The sequence below is a fragment of the Nerophis lumbriciformis genome, linkage group LG25 (assembly GCF_033978685.3).
Source record: "Nerophis lumbriciformis linkage group LG25, RoL_Nlum_v2.1, whole genome shotgun sequence".
In the NCBI taxonomy this organism is placed as follows: Eukaryota; Metazoa; Chordata; class Actinopteri; order Syngnathiformes; family Syngnathidae; genus Nerophis; species Nerophis lumbriciformis.
This window is the reverse complement of record NC_084572.2, coordinates 13,803,002-13,823,048: the sequence shown is the minus strand read 5'-3', so window position 1 is coordinate 13,823,048 and position 20,047 is coordinate 13,803,002. Positions and strand designations below refer to the sequence as shown.

At 39.7% G+C, this 20,047-nt stretch overlaps 1 protein-coding gene across 5 annotated transcripts in view; it reads right to left on the bottom strand.

The window, feature by feature from the left end:
- Positions 1 to 5,989: 5,989 nt before the first annotated feature.
- s1pr5b (sphingosine-1-phosphate receptor 5b) overlaps positions 5,990 to 20,047 on the bottom strand; it is a 147,064-nt gene continuing 133,006 nt past the window's right edge. For 2 of the 5 annotated variants that reach the window (XM_072916058.1, XM_072916059.1), the window contains exons 3-4: positions 9,596 to 9,798; positions 5,990 to 8,547 (exon numbers count right to left, since the gene is read on the bottom strand). In XM_072916058.1, the coding sequence (XP_072772159.1) occupies positions 7,200 to 8,423 (1,224 nt within the window). In that variant the 5' untranslated portion in view covers positions 8,424 to 8,547; positions 9,596 to 9,798 and the 3' untranslated portion in view covers positions 5,990 to 7,199. The remainder of the gene's footprint in view (positions 8,548 to 9,595; positions 9,799 to 20,047) is intronic. The other 3 variants (XM_061983816.1, XM_072916060.1, XM_061983813.1) reach the window with 3 other exon arrangements.

Genomic DNA, 20,047 nt, shown 5'->3' with positions numbered 1-20,047 from the left:
GACAAGAACTAAATACAGACTAGAGATAAATTGTATTATTATGTTTATTTTACCTAAAAATAAATATATTTATAAATAAATAAATAAATAAAAACTAAATACATTTTTACTATATTTTGCTAAAAACATCAAAATTAATTGTATTTTTATTTGTATTTTTTCGTGACTCCTTCTTACATCCAGCCATAGAATTATACATTAAAATAAACATATTTGAAATAATTGATTTTAAATTAGCATAATAATTCATTTAAAATGACCATATTTAATTATTAAAATAATTGCTTGTTTATCAACAACTTTAGCATTTTATTCATTACATTTTGAAACTCTCAGAAGCCAAGTTATGTTATATTCCTTAATATTTATTTATGCAAGTTTGAAGTATCAATGATCTAAACACAGTTTTGTTTGCATATTTTCAGGATGTAGATATCCATATAATATATATATATATATATATATATATATATATATATATATATATATATATATATATATATATATGTATGAAATACTTGACTTGGTGAATTCTAGCTGTCAATATACTCCTCCCCTCTAAACCACGCCCCGCCCCCGACCACGCCCCCACCCCCCACCTCCCGAAATCGGAGGTCTCAAGGTTGGCAAGTATGGCTACCAGTTTCCATCCATCCATTTTTTACCGCTTATTCCCTTTGAGGTCGCGGGGGGCGCTGGAGCCTATCTCAGCTACAATCGGGCGGAAGGCGGGGTACACCCTGGACAAGTCGCCACCTTATCGCAGGGGCTACCAGTTTGACACACACTTAAAGAAATTGCCAGAAATAGCCAATTTGCTCAATTTACCTTTAACTCTATGTTATTATTAATAATTAATTATATTTATCTTTGTGGAAACACTGATCATCTTAATGATTTCTCACTCTTAATATATATAGAAACAGATAAATATCAATATGCAACACTTTATTTTTATATTTTCTCTAAGTGCACATTTTTCAAATTGAACATTTTCAAATGATCACTTCTAAGACAGTCTTGTGAAATCACAATATCCCATTTTAACTAGCTAGCCACTAACATTTTTCAACAAATCATGAATTACTTTGCACCATGTTTGTACAAATAATAACTCATGTAAAATACAGAAGACAACTCTCAAATTTTTAAATAAATCATGTCACACTTTGAACTGGACACCAACTCTGTTATCTTATTATAATCATTAGCCTTTATTTAACCAGGTAAAATCCCATTGAGATCAAAGATCTCTTTTCCAAGGGAGACCTGGCCAAGAGGGCAGCAGCAAGGTTACATTAAAAACAGTAAACAAATACATAAAACATCACATTTACAACATTAAAACTTGCTCACATGACACATGTGCATACAGACAGACTGCAGTCCTTTCACAGAAGCTTTAAACTCATTCAACGTCCTGTTCTGTTTTTTTGTCAGTTAGCGAAGACCAAGTATTTAAAATATTTTCTTGGATTTTCACATTTTATTTGAGTTTTGTCTCTCTTAGAATTAAAAATGTCGAGCAAAGCGAGACCAGCTTGCTAGTAGATAAATAAAATTTAAAAAATAGAGGCAGCTCACTAGTAAGTGCTGCTATTTGAGCTATTTTTAGAACACGCCAGCAGGCTACTCATCTGGTCCTTACGGGCTACCTGGTGCCCGCGGGTACCGCGTTGGTGACCCCTGCCATATACTGAGGGGGTGTCCCATCCTAAAAACTACACATGGAAATGAGCTGACTGCTAAATCTAGTACCAACTCTACATCAGTGGTTCTCGAATGGCCAACATTAGAATACAGTATTTTTTAATATTTACCTTCAATCCAGCACATCACCCCTGTTCTGCAGCAACTCCACTGGCCACCCATCAAACATCGTATCCACTTTAAAATAATTCTCCTCACTTTCAAAGCCATCCATAACCTCTCTCCATCATATCTCTCTGACCTTATCCATGTCGCCACGCCCTCACGTTCCCTAAGATCCTCTTCATCCATCCATCTCACTGTCCCTTTATTTAAACTGTCCACCATGGGTGCCCAAGCTTTCAGCCGCTATGCCCCACATCTTTGGAACTCTTTACCACCAGACCTTCGTAACTTAGACTCAATATCCCTCTTCAAATCAAGACTCAAAACACACCTATTCCTGACTGCTTATTCATTGTAATTACCTGTAAATTATTATTATTATTATTATTAAAACAGAGAAGGCGCTACAGGGTCATCAGGTCTAAGACAAACAGACTCAAGAACAGTTTTTCCCCTCTCATAGGCACTGATTTTATAGTTTATCACCTCTCTGTGTGCCATTTTTACTTTCCAACCACAATCTGAATGCTTCTGTATATATGTATATAATATAATATTTATTCCTGTAAATAACACATTCTGAACATTCGTTCTCATGACTGGACTGTGCACCATTCCTCCTTTTGCACTATTTTTCTTTCTTTTCTTCCTATGTTTTGCATATTTGTAGACTGTCGCACTGATACTGGAGTTGCTTTTAATCTCATTGTACCTGTGTATAGCGACAATAAAAGGCATTAATTCATTATTCAACAATGTCTTTGTTGTCAACTGACCAAAAACTGTTTTTATCATCTCAGAAATATTTCTAAAGTGAGAAATTTGTTATCAAAATTGGATCTGGAAATGATCATTCACGCGTTCATTTTGTCTTGTATTGACTATTGCAATTCTCTTTTCGCTCTCTTTAACAAGTCAACGCTAAAGAGACTTCAGACTGTACAAAATGCGGCTGCCAGACTTTAGACCGGTGCACCCAGAACAGCCCATATCACCCCCGTTTTATCCAGTCTTCATTGACTTCCAGTTAAATTCCGCATTGAGTTTAAGATTTTAGTCCGTGCATTGCATGGTGGGGCCCCACAGTACATCACTGACTTGTTATGTCCCCACTCTTCATGGCGCAGCCTCCGGTCTTCAGGCCAGGGTCTTCTAAAGATCCCAAAAACTTGTTTTAAAACCTGTGGCATTCCAGAATATAGCTCCCAGACTCTGGAACAATTTGCACCAGTCCCCCTGTGATCTTGACTGTGTTGAAACTTTTAAGAAACATTAGAAAACTTCTCTTTTTAGTCAAGCTTTTAGTTTTTGCACCTTTTAACTATAATTTTTAATCCATTTTGTATCCTTTTTATGATGTTGCCACTGTTGTTTTAAATTGTGATTGTATCTGTGAAAAGTGCTTTATAAATAAAATGTACTTACTTACTATGTTTAATATTTTTGGCTACTGTAACAACTCAGTAACACTGTGTTTGAATATTTAATTAGGTGATTCTTTGGCATACTACTAGATGAAGGCCGCGTACCCACAGTTTGAGAATCACTGCTCTAAATGAATAAATAATAATAATAAGTAGTCATTTAAAAAAATCCAAATTGAGTCATGCACAGACTCGGGGCAAGGTCTTGTCATTGTATCATGCAAATCTGTTTTAGACTCACTGCTGATGAAAGAAGTCACTTACAAAGCAAGCATTAATAATATAAATTAATTCATCAAATCACTAATCTGACCTAGCAGGACTTAAATAGCCCTTTCCTTTAAACCCCTTAGCTGTGTCAAGCTGTGTTCAGTTTCTCTCAGATGATTCGGTTCAGGCGTGGGTCACCCAGATGGGACATATTTGTCTAATACATAAATCTAAGGCCCACATATAGGATTACTTGAGCGATATGTTTTATGTTGGTAGGAATAAATGCAACAGGTGAGGAAAGTAAAATAAAAGGTCAGGTAAAAATCCCCTCTTCCAGCAACATCACTAAAGAGCCATGTGGGCTAATTTTTTCTAGTTTGTTTTGGACAGGTCACTTAAGGACACACGGCTGAACCTGGTAATGCTGCCAAATATGCAATTCTAATTTTAGCATTGTGCACAATCATGCTGTTATGAAAAACAGGTTTTATGTGCAACGGCCCTAACCAATCTGGAGCCCTAGGCAAGATTTTAGGTGGCGCCCCCCCCACATCGGCAGTGAAGTGTATATACTCACAAGAAGCCGAATAGCTTTGTCTTTGACCTTTTTTTTTTTACTTACAACTATACCTAATATATAAAGGGGTGGAAAAGTGACTATTACCTGCAGGGCAAACATTAGCTAACCAGAAGGCAATAACAATGTAAACAAAAAACACCTGCTTCAAAGATCTAATACAAATGTCCCTGAGGAATATAAGGTGGGAGTACTGTAATTACCTAACGTTACATTATTATTTTCCATAACAATTTAGCCCCCTCCACAATATTAACCCGACGTTAAAACAGAACTAGCTATTTATTGATTAGCAATTGCCGAATCATGTAACATTAGCTTAATGCTAAAAAGCCAGGTTACTATCACATTCTGTAACAGACAAATAATTTCATGTAGGCTAACGTTACCTACCTGCTACCTCTGTCTTTTCTCGTTTCTCCTCCTCTTCTTTTCTCTTTTTTCTTCCCTGGGCACCTGACAGTTTTGGCCGTTTTGACATCTTGTGTTGATTTTTTGATGTGGTGACGTCCAAATAGAGTCATGATACGGGAAGGGAGGGGGCGCACCTTGCGAGGGGAGGAGGAGGGGGGGGGGGGGGGGGGGGGCGTAATATTGTAACAAATAATATTTCTATTAAATAGGCTTTACTTTGCATTTTAATTAACGTGGGATTATTTTTTGTATTTAGAAATAATAGTACCGTCTTTTTTTTTTTTTTTTTTTCTCCAACATTTGTGGCACTGGCGTGGCGCCCCCTGATGGACGGCACCCTTAGCATTTGCCTATACGGCCTATGCCACGGGCCGGCCCTGATGTGCAACATTCAAGAATGTTTTTTTTATGACTCTAAACATATCAGTAATTCCATAAGTGGCAATGGTAATCACAGGTTTTTAAAATGTTCATTTCAGATGCGGCTTATAATAGATGTAATACCAAAACAAGTCCCGAAAATACGGGTTATCTTGTATTTTTGGGGAAATCAACAGGTGGTGCCCAACTACTTTTCCAAAAAAAGTGTCCCAAAGGTTGTTAGCAGGCTAGCAACATAGGCGTTCAAATGTTCCGTTTAAGATAATGGTCGAGCAGCTACAAAGTATGATCTGCTAGTGATATTGAAAATATGATTTCATGGAAATTATTTTTTCAGGTCATTTAATTGATGGCAAATGGACAGTTCAGTGTGTCTTTAAAGACAAGCAGGCTCCATCAGTTCTTGCTCATCGACTTAGATGTTAGATCTAGTCCATCTAGTCCGCTTATGACCAACGACCAATCTAAAACAGACGAAGCCTGATCGTCTTTTAAGACAAACCCAGCTGTCCAGGTGCGATCAACTGAATGCCCTGAGAAGAAAAAATTCATTGAAAAATAAAAAAAACCATCTCTCTAAAATCATCCATTCAATTTCAGTGAAATAGCAATTACTGTAGCAGATCATATTCTGTACCTGCTCGACAATTATCTTAAAATTAGCATCATAAACTGATGAGAGGTGAAACATATTCTCCGACAAACAGAACGGACCAGTTGCGATCGATTGAAGGCTCTGAGAATCGAATGTCCTGGATGAATGGAAACATCCAAAGACAAATTCATGTTGTCTCAAATGTATTTGTCTATAAATTGTAAAAGGAGGCGTTGTCTTATATTTGGGGTCGTTTAATACGCAGGTCAGTTTGGTATTGGTGAGGTACAACCCTTGTTTCACCCAGTGTGAAGGTCAGACGTTGGCGAAGCACTATTTACCTTTCCCAGTAGAGGGCAGAAAACGGAAAAAGACCGAAAATGTTCAGTCATGGAATAAAAGCTGCATTATGTGGTAATTCAATGACGTATATAGGCCAATGCCTTTACCAGAAGTGAGACGAGGGGGCGTAACTTCCTGTCGTGCTTCTTTCCGTACTTCTAAAAAAACCAAAATAAATCAAGTTTTCCCTCTTCTAGGGATAAGTCAAAAATAAATCCAACTCCAAAAAACATTTTCTGTCCTTTATATATATATAAAAAAACAGGTTAAGATCACAGACATTGTTACAAAATGTATATAATTTACTATACAGGTGTTATGACACATTTACAAAATTAATTAAAGTACAAAAAAAGGCAATAAACATTTGTACAAGAGTGTGACACCAAACATGAGATAATAGGAATGGAATCCATTGACAACATTGTGCTTCTGCTGCTGTGCTTTGCAGCCAGACTGGTGTTCAACACTGATGCATTTTCCACTTGGCACGCGACAACTGTCAAACCTTTCAAAACTTTGGTTTTGTGTCTACCCCCCACTGAAGGTTGCTGTGCCACAGTATGTACCACAGCTCTTTCCTGTTGACTATCTCCCTTCCTGCATCGACGTTATGTACACTATATGGGCCTTCGATCCAGCGAAATTCATATGTTTATAGATTAACAAGTGTGTGCATTTTAATTTTCTTAAAGATGAAACCACACAAATTGCGTGAGTCTGAATGTGGTGTCTACTCTTGCCGCTCATTTATTTTTAATCAATCCAGACTTGGGTATAAACCATAGAACCACAGGAGTGCATTTCAGTGCAAATCAGTTGACAAGAGTTGGCTGGTTGACATTTAATAAGTAGCCTTTTTGTCCAGAGTTGTTACCAATTATCCTCGGGGTAATGAAATAATCACAACTGGACGATAAGGTAGTCTTGTAAGACAATTTGAACAGTCTATTTGCGATAGATTCGATGCCCTTAGAATACCTAATGTAATAAGAATATTTACAGTCACTGCATAAAGAAACCTTTATACTAAAACTAACTGTAGCTTTGTGTGTGGGATGCTTCTTGACCCAATGTGGCTGTTCTTGTTCCTGGTTTTAGTCCTAATTAACCATTTTCCAAAGCGCAGTACATATTGCAAAAACCCATGCCACCTTGAACGCATCAGTCAGAAGGAGCCATGCTAACAACAATTGCGAGTAACAGAGGTTTCCTGAGTGTACCTCTGAAGGGACTGAGAGGATGGTGGAGTACAATGCTGAAACATCCAGAGCTAAGACTCAACAACGGGGTAAGCTAATGTCTGCATTTCCTTCTTGGTTTAGGGACTAGGGGATTGTTTTTGCCAGTAAAAAAAGCATCAACAGTGAGTAGATCCCAGTTGTCCTACAAGAGGTGTGCTACATATTCTCAGTTAAGTGCGACCCAAGCCGAGTGCTTAGGGCTTAAAGAGTTTAGGATAAAGGGCCTTGATGGGAGATTGGGTTGTGGCGCCATTCCCAGAAGAGATTGTCGTCTCTACCCCTCCCTCCAACTTCTGCGAGGCCACTTCTGTCTTGCTGAAGCTACACTCCAGGAATGGCATGCCGATCTTCTTCACCTGGCCATCTCTGGTCATGAGACACGGCCGGCAGAGCAATCTCAGAATGGCTCTCCGCATGTCCTTGCTGGTCAGGGTGTAGATGATGGGGTTGAGGAGCGAGTTGACCATGGCCACCCCCAGGAAGTAGTCTGCCTTGAAGAGGAGGTGGCAACTGTGCGTTGGGCAGAAGAAATCCATGAGGAGGAGGAGGAAGAGGGGGAGCCAACAGGCGATGAAGACACCCAGAACGATGGTGACCGTCTTGAGGAGGGCGATGTACTTCTGGGATTTCCTCGCTAAGCCTTTTCTCATGCTGCTGGACAAGCCCAGCCGCTGGCGTTGCGTATTTATGCGGACGATGCGGAAAACCCGGGCGTAAAGGACCACGATGGCGAGGAGAACGGCGCTGAACACAGACACGCAGCACAGGATGTAGCTCTTGGCGTAGAGTGGAAGCACGGTGGAGCACTGGTCAAGCCTGTGGATGCAGTTCCATCCCAGGATTGGGAGGACGCCCAAAAAGCCAGCGAGAGCCCAACTTGCACAGATCAACGCCAACATCCGTCCCCGCTTTGCACTGTGGTATGGCCTCATGGTCACCATGGTCACATGCCGTTCGATGGCAATAGCCAGGAGACTGATGATAGAGGCAGCCAGAGTGATGAAAACTCCTCCCTCTCGGAGGAACCACAGCACCGGCGTCAGCTGCAAAGTCTTTGGCCCGGACATGACAATGTTTGCCATGTATGTAATCCCTGCTAGGAGATCAGAGAGAGTCAGGTTTCCTAGGAGATAATACATGGGCAAGTGGAACTTTTTGTTCCTCCAGATAGCAAGGAGAACCACGGCGTTCTCCAGGACGATGAGCAGACACACTACCAGGAAGGCGATGCCTTCAGGTCGGAGGCCGTCACGGTAGCGGTCCCGCTGCAGCTTGCCGGTGTAGTTGTAATGCTCCACGATGACTGCATTGTCTTGGTACCGCCAGAAGAACTGAAGATAGCCATAAGAGGATAGCGGTGTCGAGGAGGGGTGCATTGTGGACGTAGTCCAAACTTGAGCAGAACTTGAAGCCTCCATGCTCGAGGGTACTTTAATGGCTATAAAGTCATTTTATTTGAAGCGTGGAAACATATATGAAAAGATAAACGAGATCCAAGTGTCACCAGAAGAGGGGGATCTTGAGCTCTGTGTGCCTTTGCCACTGCAGGGGACAAAAAAGGTAAACATTGTCACTGTGTGGGCAATTTTCAATAAACTACTAAATTAAACAAATTAGGAATACATACATATTGTAATATAAGATATTCAAGATATCTAGAATTAGTTTCAGAAAACAGAGGCAAAAAAACCTACAAAGGCTTTCCAAGGCTGAAATATATACATTAGACTTAGACAAACTTTATTGATCCACAAGGGAAATTGTTCCACACAGTAGCTCAGTTTCAAAGGATGCATCGGGTAAGGATGGAAAGGATAATGCAGGTATTAAGTAGAACCACATGAGTATGTCTGCTTTATGTCTTCTTATATGGAATGTCTTCTTATATTGTTATTATTTTTGTTTGTGTTTCCAGGTTAAAGTGTCAGCTCTCAGAGTCCCGCTGATGTCAAACTAATATTTGTGTCTAAAACGTACATCATTTTAGACGACATGTGCAGCCCATTTGGAAGAAATACAGCTGACTTTGCCTCCATTACTGCGGCGGATGAGAGGTGTGTTTGAAGTAACACACACACACTGTAAATGTGCTTCAACCATCAACGTTAACCACCATATGCAAACCATTATGTTGAGGATTGGGCTTCAATTGTGATAGCAGTTAAAGTCAAGTCATTCAGAGGTTAATTAGAGCTGCATTCCTCCAATATTTCCCTTTGTGGCATTTTCTTGAAGGCATATGTTAACATTTTCTGTGTGGGAATGTATTTAACACACTGAATATATATTATAAAGAGAAATTAGGAATTTAATGGACTTAACCTGGTCATTGTAAAGTTTTTTTTCCAAACGACACCAACAGTGATCATTATCAGTTGTCATTGATAATGCACATACAGTTTTTGTGCTTTCTTTTACAGAAAAAAATAAGTTATTTTTTGAATTACACAAAACATAACACGGTTTCTTGTCATGTCTTTTAGTAGAAGTTAATTTCAACGAAAACAATCAATGGTTTCTATGAATGTACATAGTGCACAAAATTCAAAATCCTTGTGAGTAAAAGAAAATGATAGAAAATGATAATTACCTTTTGCCCCTATCTGGAACTTTAGCAGCCTTCCCGAGAGTAGAATCCAGACTTGAGCAGCCAGTGACTGAGTCAAACTGACAAGGCTCTATGATGGAAAGTAGGACCTCAGTTGAAACATGCAGCAGGCTGGAGGGGCTGGTCTGGAGCTCTCTCTCGCCCCTCCCCCAGCCTCACCTCTCTCTCTCTCTCTCTCTCTCTCTCTTTTATCAGATTATGGGGAACAGATACAAACATGATCAACAACCTGGTAAAACTAACATCAATCATTCCATCCTCGACCTCTGTCAAGGTAACGCTATTTGGATAGACTTTATTTATACCACAATGGTATAAATGCCGCTTCAAAAACACATGAGAGAAACATTAAAGAGCACACAGCTGCTGCAACCAACTGCCACTGCAGTGGTGCCTTTTCTACATACAGCCACAAATTGTATTATAACCGCATAGAAAATCCTGCTGGTTGATCTCGCAAGATCAGTGAGCTTTTAAAAGATTAACTTCAGGTGTGTTTTGGGGGTTTCTGTCCTGACTGCTCACAACAAATTGGTTTATCATAGAAAAAGAAAAATTGAATGTAGACTCTAGGGTTATTCCGATACCAATATGTTGGTGCCGGTACCGGTTCCAAAATGTTTTTCAATACTTTTCATATTAAAGGGCACCACAATTTTTTTTTTATTTTAACAGAAAATCTTTACTATTAAACACATGTTTCTTATTGCAATCAAAGAACAATTTTGGCATTGAATAACATAGTAAGTCAGCAAATGGGTTTCAAAGGCTCCTAATTTGGCTGCTGACATATGCAGTCACATATCGTGCCATTTCCCATGGTGTTATTTTGTCAAAATTATGAGGGACAAACGGTAGAAAATGGATGGATGGATAAAGACGAGTATATGTTTGATTGAACTGTTTACAAAAACCTACATTATTGATAGAACTGTTTCATGCTTGTATAAGGGTCTGTTGAATATGAAATCATATTCAACTTCATATATTAAAACAAAATAGGAGAAGGAAGGAGGGATAACTATATCTGAGGAAGAATGGACAATAATATGGAAATATCAATGGACTTGTACCAGCTCTCCCAAGTGGAGGGAGTTTGGCTGGAAAAGTTTGATCAGATTTTTTATTACATCTTCTCAGAAGTCTCACTATGATAACAACTCCCCTGCCTGCTGGAGAAATTGTGGGAATTCAAATGCAAACCACTACCATGTTTTCTGGGACTGCTCCACCATAAAGGACTATTGGAAAGAGATACACCAAGCTCTACAGGATATTTTCAAACGTGAAATACCTCTCGAAAGTAAAACTTTGTTTTTTGGACATGTACTTCAGGACTGGCTGAAGAAAGATAAACACTTAACGAATATCCTACTGGTGGCTTGTAAAAAGAGCATTACTAGGAAATGGATATTCCAGGAGAGCCCAACTTTGAAGCAATGGATGGAAACATCAATGGACATATATAAAATGGAGAAGATAACTGCATTTATTAATTATAAATTGGAGAAATGTACTTCATACTGGGAAAACTGGGTCAACTATGTCACGCCCCATAAGCCTGACTTAAATTTTTCGAATTAGTGATTGTACTGTTTTAAAAAAAAAGGATTACTTCCTATAAGTGTATAGGTATGTATATTTATGTATGTGTGTATATATATATATATATATATATATATATATATGTATCTGTTTATATTTTTTTATTTTATTTCTGATTATTATTACTATTAATGTATTATTATTTCTTTTTTGTTTATTTAATTGATGTATTTGTAGATATTACTTTTTTTTTTTTTGCTGTTTCTTTATTTTTTGGGGGGGTGGGTGGTTTGGTTGGGATACAAACAAAAAATATTTAGACATTTAGGGCAGACAACAGATATATGATGTATGTGAATATGATGTAATTGATAGGAATGTCTGATGCTGGATGTCAATGAAAAGAAAAAGAAAAAAAAAGAAAGTAAATGGATGGATGGATGGATTATTAATCTACTTCTTCATTTATTGTTAATATCTGGCAACTTTGTGTTTGAACATGTTATATCTACACTTCTGTTAAAATGTAATAATCACTTATTCTTCTGTTGTTTGGAAATTTCGGGTGATACCATAAATTTGGGTACCAAGTAGTGGCTGGATCATACATTGGTCATAATTAAACATATCCTATATCCAGAGACAAAGATTTTGTGAAAATAAAAAAATATAGATGTGATTACTGTAGTATCGACTAGAAACGGCTCTTGTACTTGGTATTGTTACAGTCGATATTCATATAGATCCACTCATTTGTTTACATTCAGGAGCAATAGCTATTGTATCCTCCTATGGTGTGTAGTGAAGCATGTTTAGCTATTCCTCGTCCTGCAGGGATGATACTTTGTAAGTAAGAATCATGATTATTTATTGCCATGGACGCGAGGATTAGTGATTTACAACTAGCCAAAACACTGTGGAGAGATGTTAGCCGCTAAAGCTAGCTAGGTTTTTCAGTGTTTAAAGCTCCACCTTTATCGTTTGTTTTAAAGCCAAAATACATCTATTTTCGCCCTTCTGTCTTCACTCTGTTTCTGCTTGCAAGTGTTGTGTGTACGTGTGTTGAGTAACATGCGCTAGCAATGTCACCACGGTGCGGCATTAGGTCCATTAAAAACAAAAAGTACATTTTTTAGTTCATTAGTACCGCGGTACCAGTTACCGTACAACCCTATTACACTCTAGGGATGTCTTCTACTCAGGATTTTCATAGTCGAATCGGATTTGTTCGATTTTGCCCATAGTCTATTATCACAAACTTATTTTAAGAGCTAACCATACTAATAAACAGATCTATTTTGTGACTTTTCCCCAAAGAAAAATTCTAAAACACTCAGACAAACCAAAAAAACACGGCTGACATTGAATGGTATATTTAGGTCCTCAGGTCGTCCATTGAGTAAACTTTGTAACAAACAGAAGTAAACATCAGTGACAAAAACAAAACCTACTTGGTGGAGGTAACTATCGACGGACAGCAGCTCTGCTTTGATTAGTGAGACACAACAGTTCAATTTGCGTGTCAAAGTTCTCATTATGTCACCACACGTTGGTGAGCCGATAGCAATAAGTAAGTGGAAACTGCACTAATCCATACAACACAAACAGGATGTGATGTCCTGCAACATTTGCTAACACCCTGGAAAAATCTGAGGTATTGGTTAAAAAAAATGTAAACAATTACAAAGCAAAAAAAATATTGTGAACGATTGGCAAAATTCCCCAAAAAGTGCAGTTTCCCTTTAATTCCAATCTTCTCTAATGACATTTACGGAAACGTAGCGAAAAGTATCGCAAGGTATCGAAAAAACATTTTAGACTTAGACTTAGACTTCCTTTTACTGTCATTCAAATTTGAACTTTACAGTACAGATAAGAACAACATTTTGTTGCATTAGCTCATTGTAGTGCAGGATAAAAGAGCAATAAGGTGCAGATATAAATAAATAGATTACCGTACAGATAAATATATTGCACTTTTTCATATGCATCCACGTTTATGGATGTATGTTATATTGTCTTTATATTCTAGCAAGTTAATCCGTTTTTGGGGGGGAATTGAGGGGATTATTATGATGCGTTCAAGAGTCTTACGGCCTGAGGGAAGAAGCTGTTACAGAGCCAGGTTCTGCTACAGAGGCTGCGGAACTTCTTTCTAGAGTCCAGCAGTGAAAACAGTCCTTGGTGAGGGTGGGAGGAGTCTCGGCAGATTTTCTGAGCCCTGGTCAGGCAGCGTCTTTTTGCGATTTCCTTTTGGTATAATATTATAATATAACACTAATATTACAAATTTTAGAAAATAAAACTCCACTTCCGCCTGTGATCCCATGCTTGATAGAGTTCTGACGTGGACCCCGACTTAAACAAGTTGAAAAACTTATTCGAGTGTTACCATTTAGTCAATTGTACGGAATATGTACTAAACTGTGCAATCTACTAATAAAAGTTCCAATCAATCATTCAATCAATGAAGGCATCCTAATTCCTAGAGCAGTGGTTCTTAACCTGGGTTCGATGGAACTCTAGGGGTTCGGTGAGTCGGCCTCAGGGGTTCGGCGGAGGTCAAAACACACCCGACTCATCGTGTAAATACAAACTTCTCCCTATCTGCGTATTACGGATACGGCAACAGCTGACTGGTTTGCAGGTGTGTAATTTGTTATGAGTTTATGCACTGTGTTGGTTTTGTTCTTTGAACAAGGTGATGTTCATGCACGGTTCATTTTGTGTACCAGTAAAAAAACATGGTAACACTTTAGTATGGGGAACATATTCACCAATAATTAGTTGCTTATTAACATGCAAATTAGTAACATATAGGCTCTTAACTAGTCATTATTAAGTACTTATTAATGCCTTATTCGGCATGGCCTTATTATAACCCTAACCCTCTAACCCTGACCCTAACCCTAACCAAATAACTCTAAATTAAGTCTTTATTACTTAGAATATGTTCCCCTAGTGTCCAAATAACTCTAAATTAAGTCTTTGTTACTTAGAATATGTTCCCCATACTAAAGTGTTACCAAAAACATATAACTTTGTCTTGAATTTGAAAAAAAAAACATTTTTGTGGAAGGGGCGTGGTCCACGCGTCACCTGCGGCCAGAAAAGGAAAGAGGAAAGACTTTGGGAGAGAAGTGCAGACTGAAAAAGACTTTGTAATATTGAAAATAAAACATTGTAACCTTGGCAACCCGTCTGGCCCCTGTCTATCGGTCCTGACAAGAACCCTGCGACACAGGCGTGTCACAATTTTATTTTTCACTAAAGAAGGGTTCGGTGAATGCGCATATGAAACTGGTGGGGTTTGGTACCTCCAACAAGGTTAAAGGGGAACATTATCACAATTTCAGAATGGTTAAAACCATTAAAAATCAGTTCCCAGTGGCTTATTATATTTTTGGAAGTTTTTTTCAAAATTTTACCCATCACGCAATATCTCTAAAAAAAGCTTCAAAGTGCCTGATTTTAACCATCGTTACAAACACCCGTCCATTTTCCTGTGATGTCACATAGTGAAGCCAACACAAACAAACATGGCGGAAAGAACAGCAAGCTATAGCGACATTAGCTCGGATTCAGACTCGGATTTCAGCGGCTTAAGCGATTCAACAGATTACGCATGTATTGAAACGGATGGTTGTAGTGTGGAGGCAGGTAGCGAAAACGAAATTGAAGAAGAAACTGAAGCTATTGAGCCATATCGGTTTGAACCGTATGCAAGCGAAACCGACGAAAACGACACCACAGCCAGCGACACGGGAGAAAGCGAGGACGAATTCGGCGATCGCCTTCTAACCAACGATTGGTATGTGTTTGTTTGGCATTAAAGGAAACTAACAACTATGAACTAGGTTTACAGCATATGAAATACATTTGGCAACCACATGCACTTTGAGAGTGCAGACAGCCCAATTTTCATCAATTAATATATTCTGGAGACATACCCTCATCCGCGCTCTTTTCCTGAAAGCTGATCTGTCCAGTTTAAGGGACGGTGTGAGCCAAGACATCGAGGGCGTTTAGCTCGCTCGTCTGCGGGAACAAACTGCCGCCATTGCTTGCCGTGCTACCGAGGGCCTTTGTCCCTGAATTGCTCACACACTCCGGCAGATTCAATGGGGTCTGGCGGCAGATTTCTTTGACTTTATCGTTGGAAATGCATCTGCTTTGAGTGTCGCAGAATATCCACACATTCTTGCCATCTCTGTCGTAGCATAGCTTTCGTCGGTAAAGTGTGCGGAACAAACGTCCAATTTCTTGCCACTTTCGCATCTTTGGGCCACTGGTGCAACTTGAATCCGTCCCTGTTCGTGTTGTTACACCCTCCGACAACACACCGACGAGGCATGATGTCTCCAAGGTACGGAAAACAGTCGAAAAAACGGAAAATAACAGAACTGATTTGACTCGGTGTTTGAGAAAACGGCGGATTGCTTCCCGATGTGACGTCACGTTGTGACGTCATCGCTCCGAGAGCAAATATTAGAAAGGCGTTTAATTCGCTAAAATTCACCCATTTAGAGTTCGGAAATCGGTTAAAAAAATATATGGTCTTTTTTCTGCAACATCAAGGTATATATTGATGCTTACATAGGTCTGGTGATAATGTTCCCCTTTAAGAACCACTGTCCTACAGTCTAATGGCTTGACTTGATCGTGTCTTAACACGCTCCTGCAGTTGCTTGGGGGATTGTCCCCTGCAGGGCCTGTGCAATGTTAAGATGTGTTAAAAGCCACAAATAAAGCTTTTATTCGTTTGTGTACATTTCAAAGAGCAGGCACTGTGCACTGTACGGACATACCTACAGTGGGAACATTTAAATCACCGTTAATGGATCCATTACTTAAGTATGTGCAAGCTCCTCTTCTTTCCCACCCTCTGTGTTTTGACAGTAGGAGATCCTGCTCTTTATCCTCTCAAACGCTCCATCGAGTCGGACTAATCAAACAAGAGGAGTCCTGCCAATAAACCTTTAGTGTGTGTGTTTTAGCGTCACCTGTCTGAACAATAACAATGCTTCCTGTCATCATATTTATTTCTACTGCTGCACGTGTTTTTCATCCATGTTAAGAGTGTGTGTGTGTGTGTGTGTGTGTGTGTGTGTGTGTGTGTGTGTGTGTGTGTGTGTGTGTGTGTGTGTGTGTGTGTGTGTGTGTGTGTGAGACAGGGGAGGGCCGACATTTCATGCTCTTGATAGTGTCAGATGAGTGGGTTTGTTGACATACTCAGTCGCTGAATCAACAGACGTAAACGTCACTCAGCACAGACGACTAAGGGAAAATGTCAGGAGGCCCTGCTTTTTTTTTTACATAGTAACACATATTGGCATGACTTCTAGGGTTTTTGTTGTAACAAAAAAAAAAATGGAATACGCAGAAGGTTGCTCTACTGTACAGTGCAAAGAGTTCAAATGTCAATGAGGTTGGTGAAGCTCAACAATCTATGGCAGGGATGTCAAACATGCTACCCGCGGGCCGGATCGGGCCCGCGAACAGGTTCAATCCGGCCCGTGAGAAGAGTTTGCTAAGTGTAAAATTGAGCAGCATTTTTAAATTAAACAAACTGCTGTTCTAAAAGTGTCCATTGGATGTCACAATAGCAATTATGTTAGGCAAGCAAATAGTTTATACCGGGGCAAGCAGGTATAGCAAGCAAGAGGTAAAACCAACAGGAGTAAAATAAACATTTGGTAACCTCACTTAAAATGCTACATGAGACACTGCACATTGATATAGTTCTGTGGAAATGATTTTATTCTGTGTAAATGTAAAGGAAGTCAACAATGGAAATGACAATTGAGGTAGTTGATACATAGAAGCATTTTTATTTATGCTTCATTTTGTTTTTGTTGGGCAGTGACTTAAAGTTGAATTGGTTTGTAGAAACACTGAGATTAAGTCTAATTTCATTGTGTTCTTAATAGTGTTTTTGAAACTGCACCAATTTTTTGCCTAAGGATTTTCTACTAACTTGAAGATTTTTGTCAAGAGGATTATTTGTGATATGTACATTTTCAGAATGTCCTTGTTGTATTTTGGGCCAAAGTAAAACAAAGAAAACAATCTGAAGTTGTCGTACTTGTATTTTTAAGTTACTATGCCATGATTTTACCCGTCCGGCCCACGTGGGAATAGGTTTTCCTCCATGTGGGCCCTGAGCTAAAATGAGTTTGACACCCCTGATTTATGTTAACATAATATAAACAATATTTGTCAATTGAGCTGTGATAAAAAATATATTCTCTATGATGCTGAGATAGGCTCCAGCGCCCCCCGCGACCCCAAAAGGGAATAAGCGGTAGAAAATGGATGGATGGATGGATGATTCGAACATTTTTTTAAATATTTTTTTAACTAAAAATCATTGAATTTCACATTTCCTAATCAAATACGCGTAATCGTACTTGGGGTGAGGAAAAAAAAAAAAACTGTCTAAGCATGGGCCCCTGGAGAGGGGTCTAGACTGAGGCCAAGGGGGGAAAAAACTCATAGCCATAGCACACCTAAACATGTGTGTAAGAGGAAACATCAAAGAACACAAAGGACATTATAACATCAAAAGTGGCTGTAAAATGTGCATCTTTTCTAGTACATGGTGTAGTTAGGTCTCTGTCTCAAACACACACATACACACAGTTCTAGTGCAAGTTCCATTATAAAATAGCGCCTAAGAAGTTAATCACCATTTACTTAGTACTCGAATAGTTTTTCCCAGTATACTTACCTACTCTCGCAATTATTTGGATGGCTACTTTTTACTTTTACTTGAGTCGTGTTAATTTCTTGAGTCAGATGTTTGGCTTCTCTACCTACTTCTGCAGAAACCTGAGACAAGACCGTGGGAGCCGAGACTTTTCTCTGATTGCGCAAAAATGTTGAACATTTCTACAGCCTCTGTTTTGTATTAAAGGCCTACTGAAATGCGATTTTTTTAATTTAAACGGGGATAGCAGGTCCATTCTATGTGTCATACTTGATCATTTTGCGATATTGCCATATTTTTGCTGAAAGGATTTAGTAGAGAACATCGACGATAAAGTTCGCAACTTTTGGTCGCTGATAAAAAAGCCTTGCCTGTACTGCAAGTAGCAGACGAGTAGCGTGACGTCACAGGTTGTGGAGCTCCTCACATCTGCACATTGTTTACAATCATGGCCACCAGCAGCGAGAGCGATTCGGACCGAGAAAGCGACGATTTCCCCATTAATTTGAGCGAGGATGAAAGATTCGTGGATGAGGAAAGTGAGAGTGAAGGACTAGAGGGCAGTGGGAGCGATTCAGATAGGGAAGATGCTGTGAGAGGCGGGTGGGACCTGATATTCAGCTGGGAATGACTAAAACAGTAAATAAACACAAGACATATATATACTCTATTAGCCACAACACAACCAGGCTTACATTTAATATGCCACAAATTAATCCCGCATAACAAACACCTCCCCCCTCCCGTCCATATAACCCGCCAATACAACTCAAACACCTGCACAACACACTCAATCCCACAGCCCAAAGTACCGTTCACCTCCCCAAAGTTCATACAGCACATATATTTCCCCAAAGTCCCCAAAGTTACGTACGTGACATGCACATAGCGGCACGCACGTACGGGCAAGCGATCAAATGTTTGGAAGTGTACTCACTGTACCGCGTCAACGTATCCAACTCAAAGTCCTCCTGGTAAGAGTCTCTGTTGTCCCAGTTCTCCACAGGACAATGGTAAAGCTTGACTGTCATCTTCCGGGAATGTAAACATTGAAACACCGGCTGTGTTTGTGTTGCTGCAGTCGGCCGCAATACACCGCTTCCCACCTACAGCTTTCTTCTTTGCTGTCTCCATTGTTCATTGAACAAATTGCAAAAGATTCACCAACACAGATGTCCAGAATACTGTGAAATTTTGCGATGAAAACAGACGACTTAATAGCTGGCCACCATGCTGTCCCAAAATGTCCTCTACAATCCGTGACGTCACGCGCTGACGTCATCATACCGAGACGTTTTCAGCAGGATATTTCGCGCGAAATTTAAAATTGCACTTTAGTAAGCTAGCCCGGCCGTATTGGCCTGTGTTGCAATGTTAAGATTTCATCATTGATATATAAACTACCAGACTGCGTGGTCGGTAGTAGTGGGTTTCAGTAGGCCTTTAAATATAGTAAATGTGACATATTGTTCTTGCTAATTTTAACAGCAAAATAAAATGTAATCAAATGTCATGCGGTAAGGCGTACACTTTCCATCCAGCACTTCCAATCAGGGGCCCAAGATTTTGACGGTGGAAAGCAATGTTGGTGTTCATAGCTGTCAGTCATAAACAGCTCTGCTTCGTGTAGCAGTTGTGTGATCTCTCTCTTGGCTGCATTGTTTTTCGTCTACTACTCCGAGCTGGGCACAAACCCAGGTCGCCGGTGTGAGAGGCAAGCGTGCTGACTGCTGACCTAAAAGTACAGGAAATCTCCCGGATTGCCAGCACTGTTCTTGAAGTTGGCTGCCCTCTGTTACATTTGCATAGACGTGCATGCGCCCGTCACAAAGGAGACTTATTCATGAGACCTGCTCAGTGGCCTAGTGGTTAGAGTGTCCGCCCTGAGACTGGAAGGTCGTGAGTTCAAACCCCGGCCGAGTCATACCAAAGACTATAAAAATGGGACCCATTGCCTCGCTCAAGGGTTGGAATTGGGGGTTAAATCACCAAATGATTCCTGAGCACGGCCACTGCTGCTGCTCCCTGCTCCCCTCACCTCCCAGGGGTTGAACATGGGGATGGGTCAAATGCAGAGGATAATTTCACCACACCTAGTGTGTGTGTGACTATCGTTGGGACTTTCACTTTAATGAACAAAATTCTTACAAAAATGGATGATATTTTTGCATTGTTGCTGC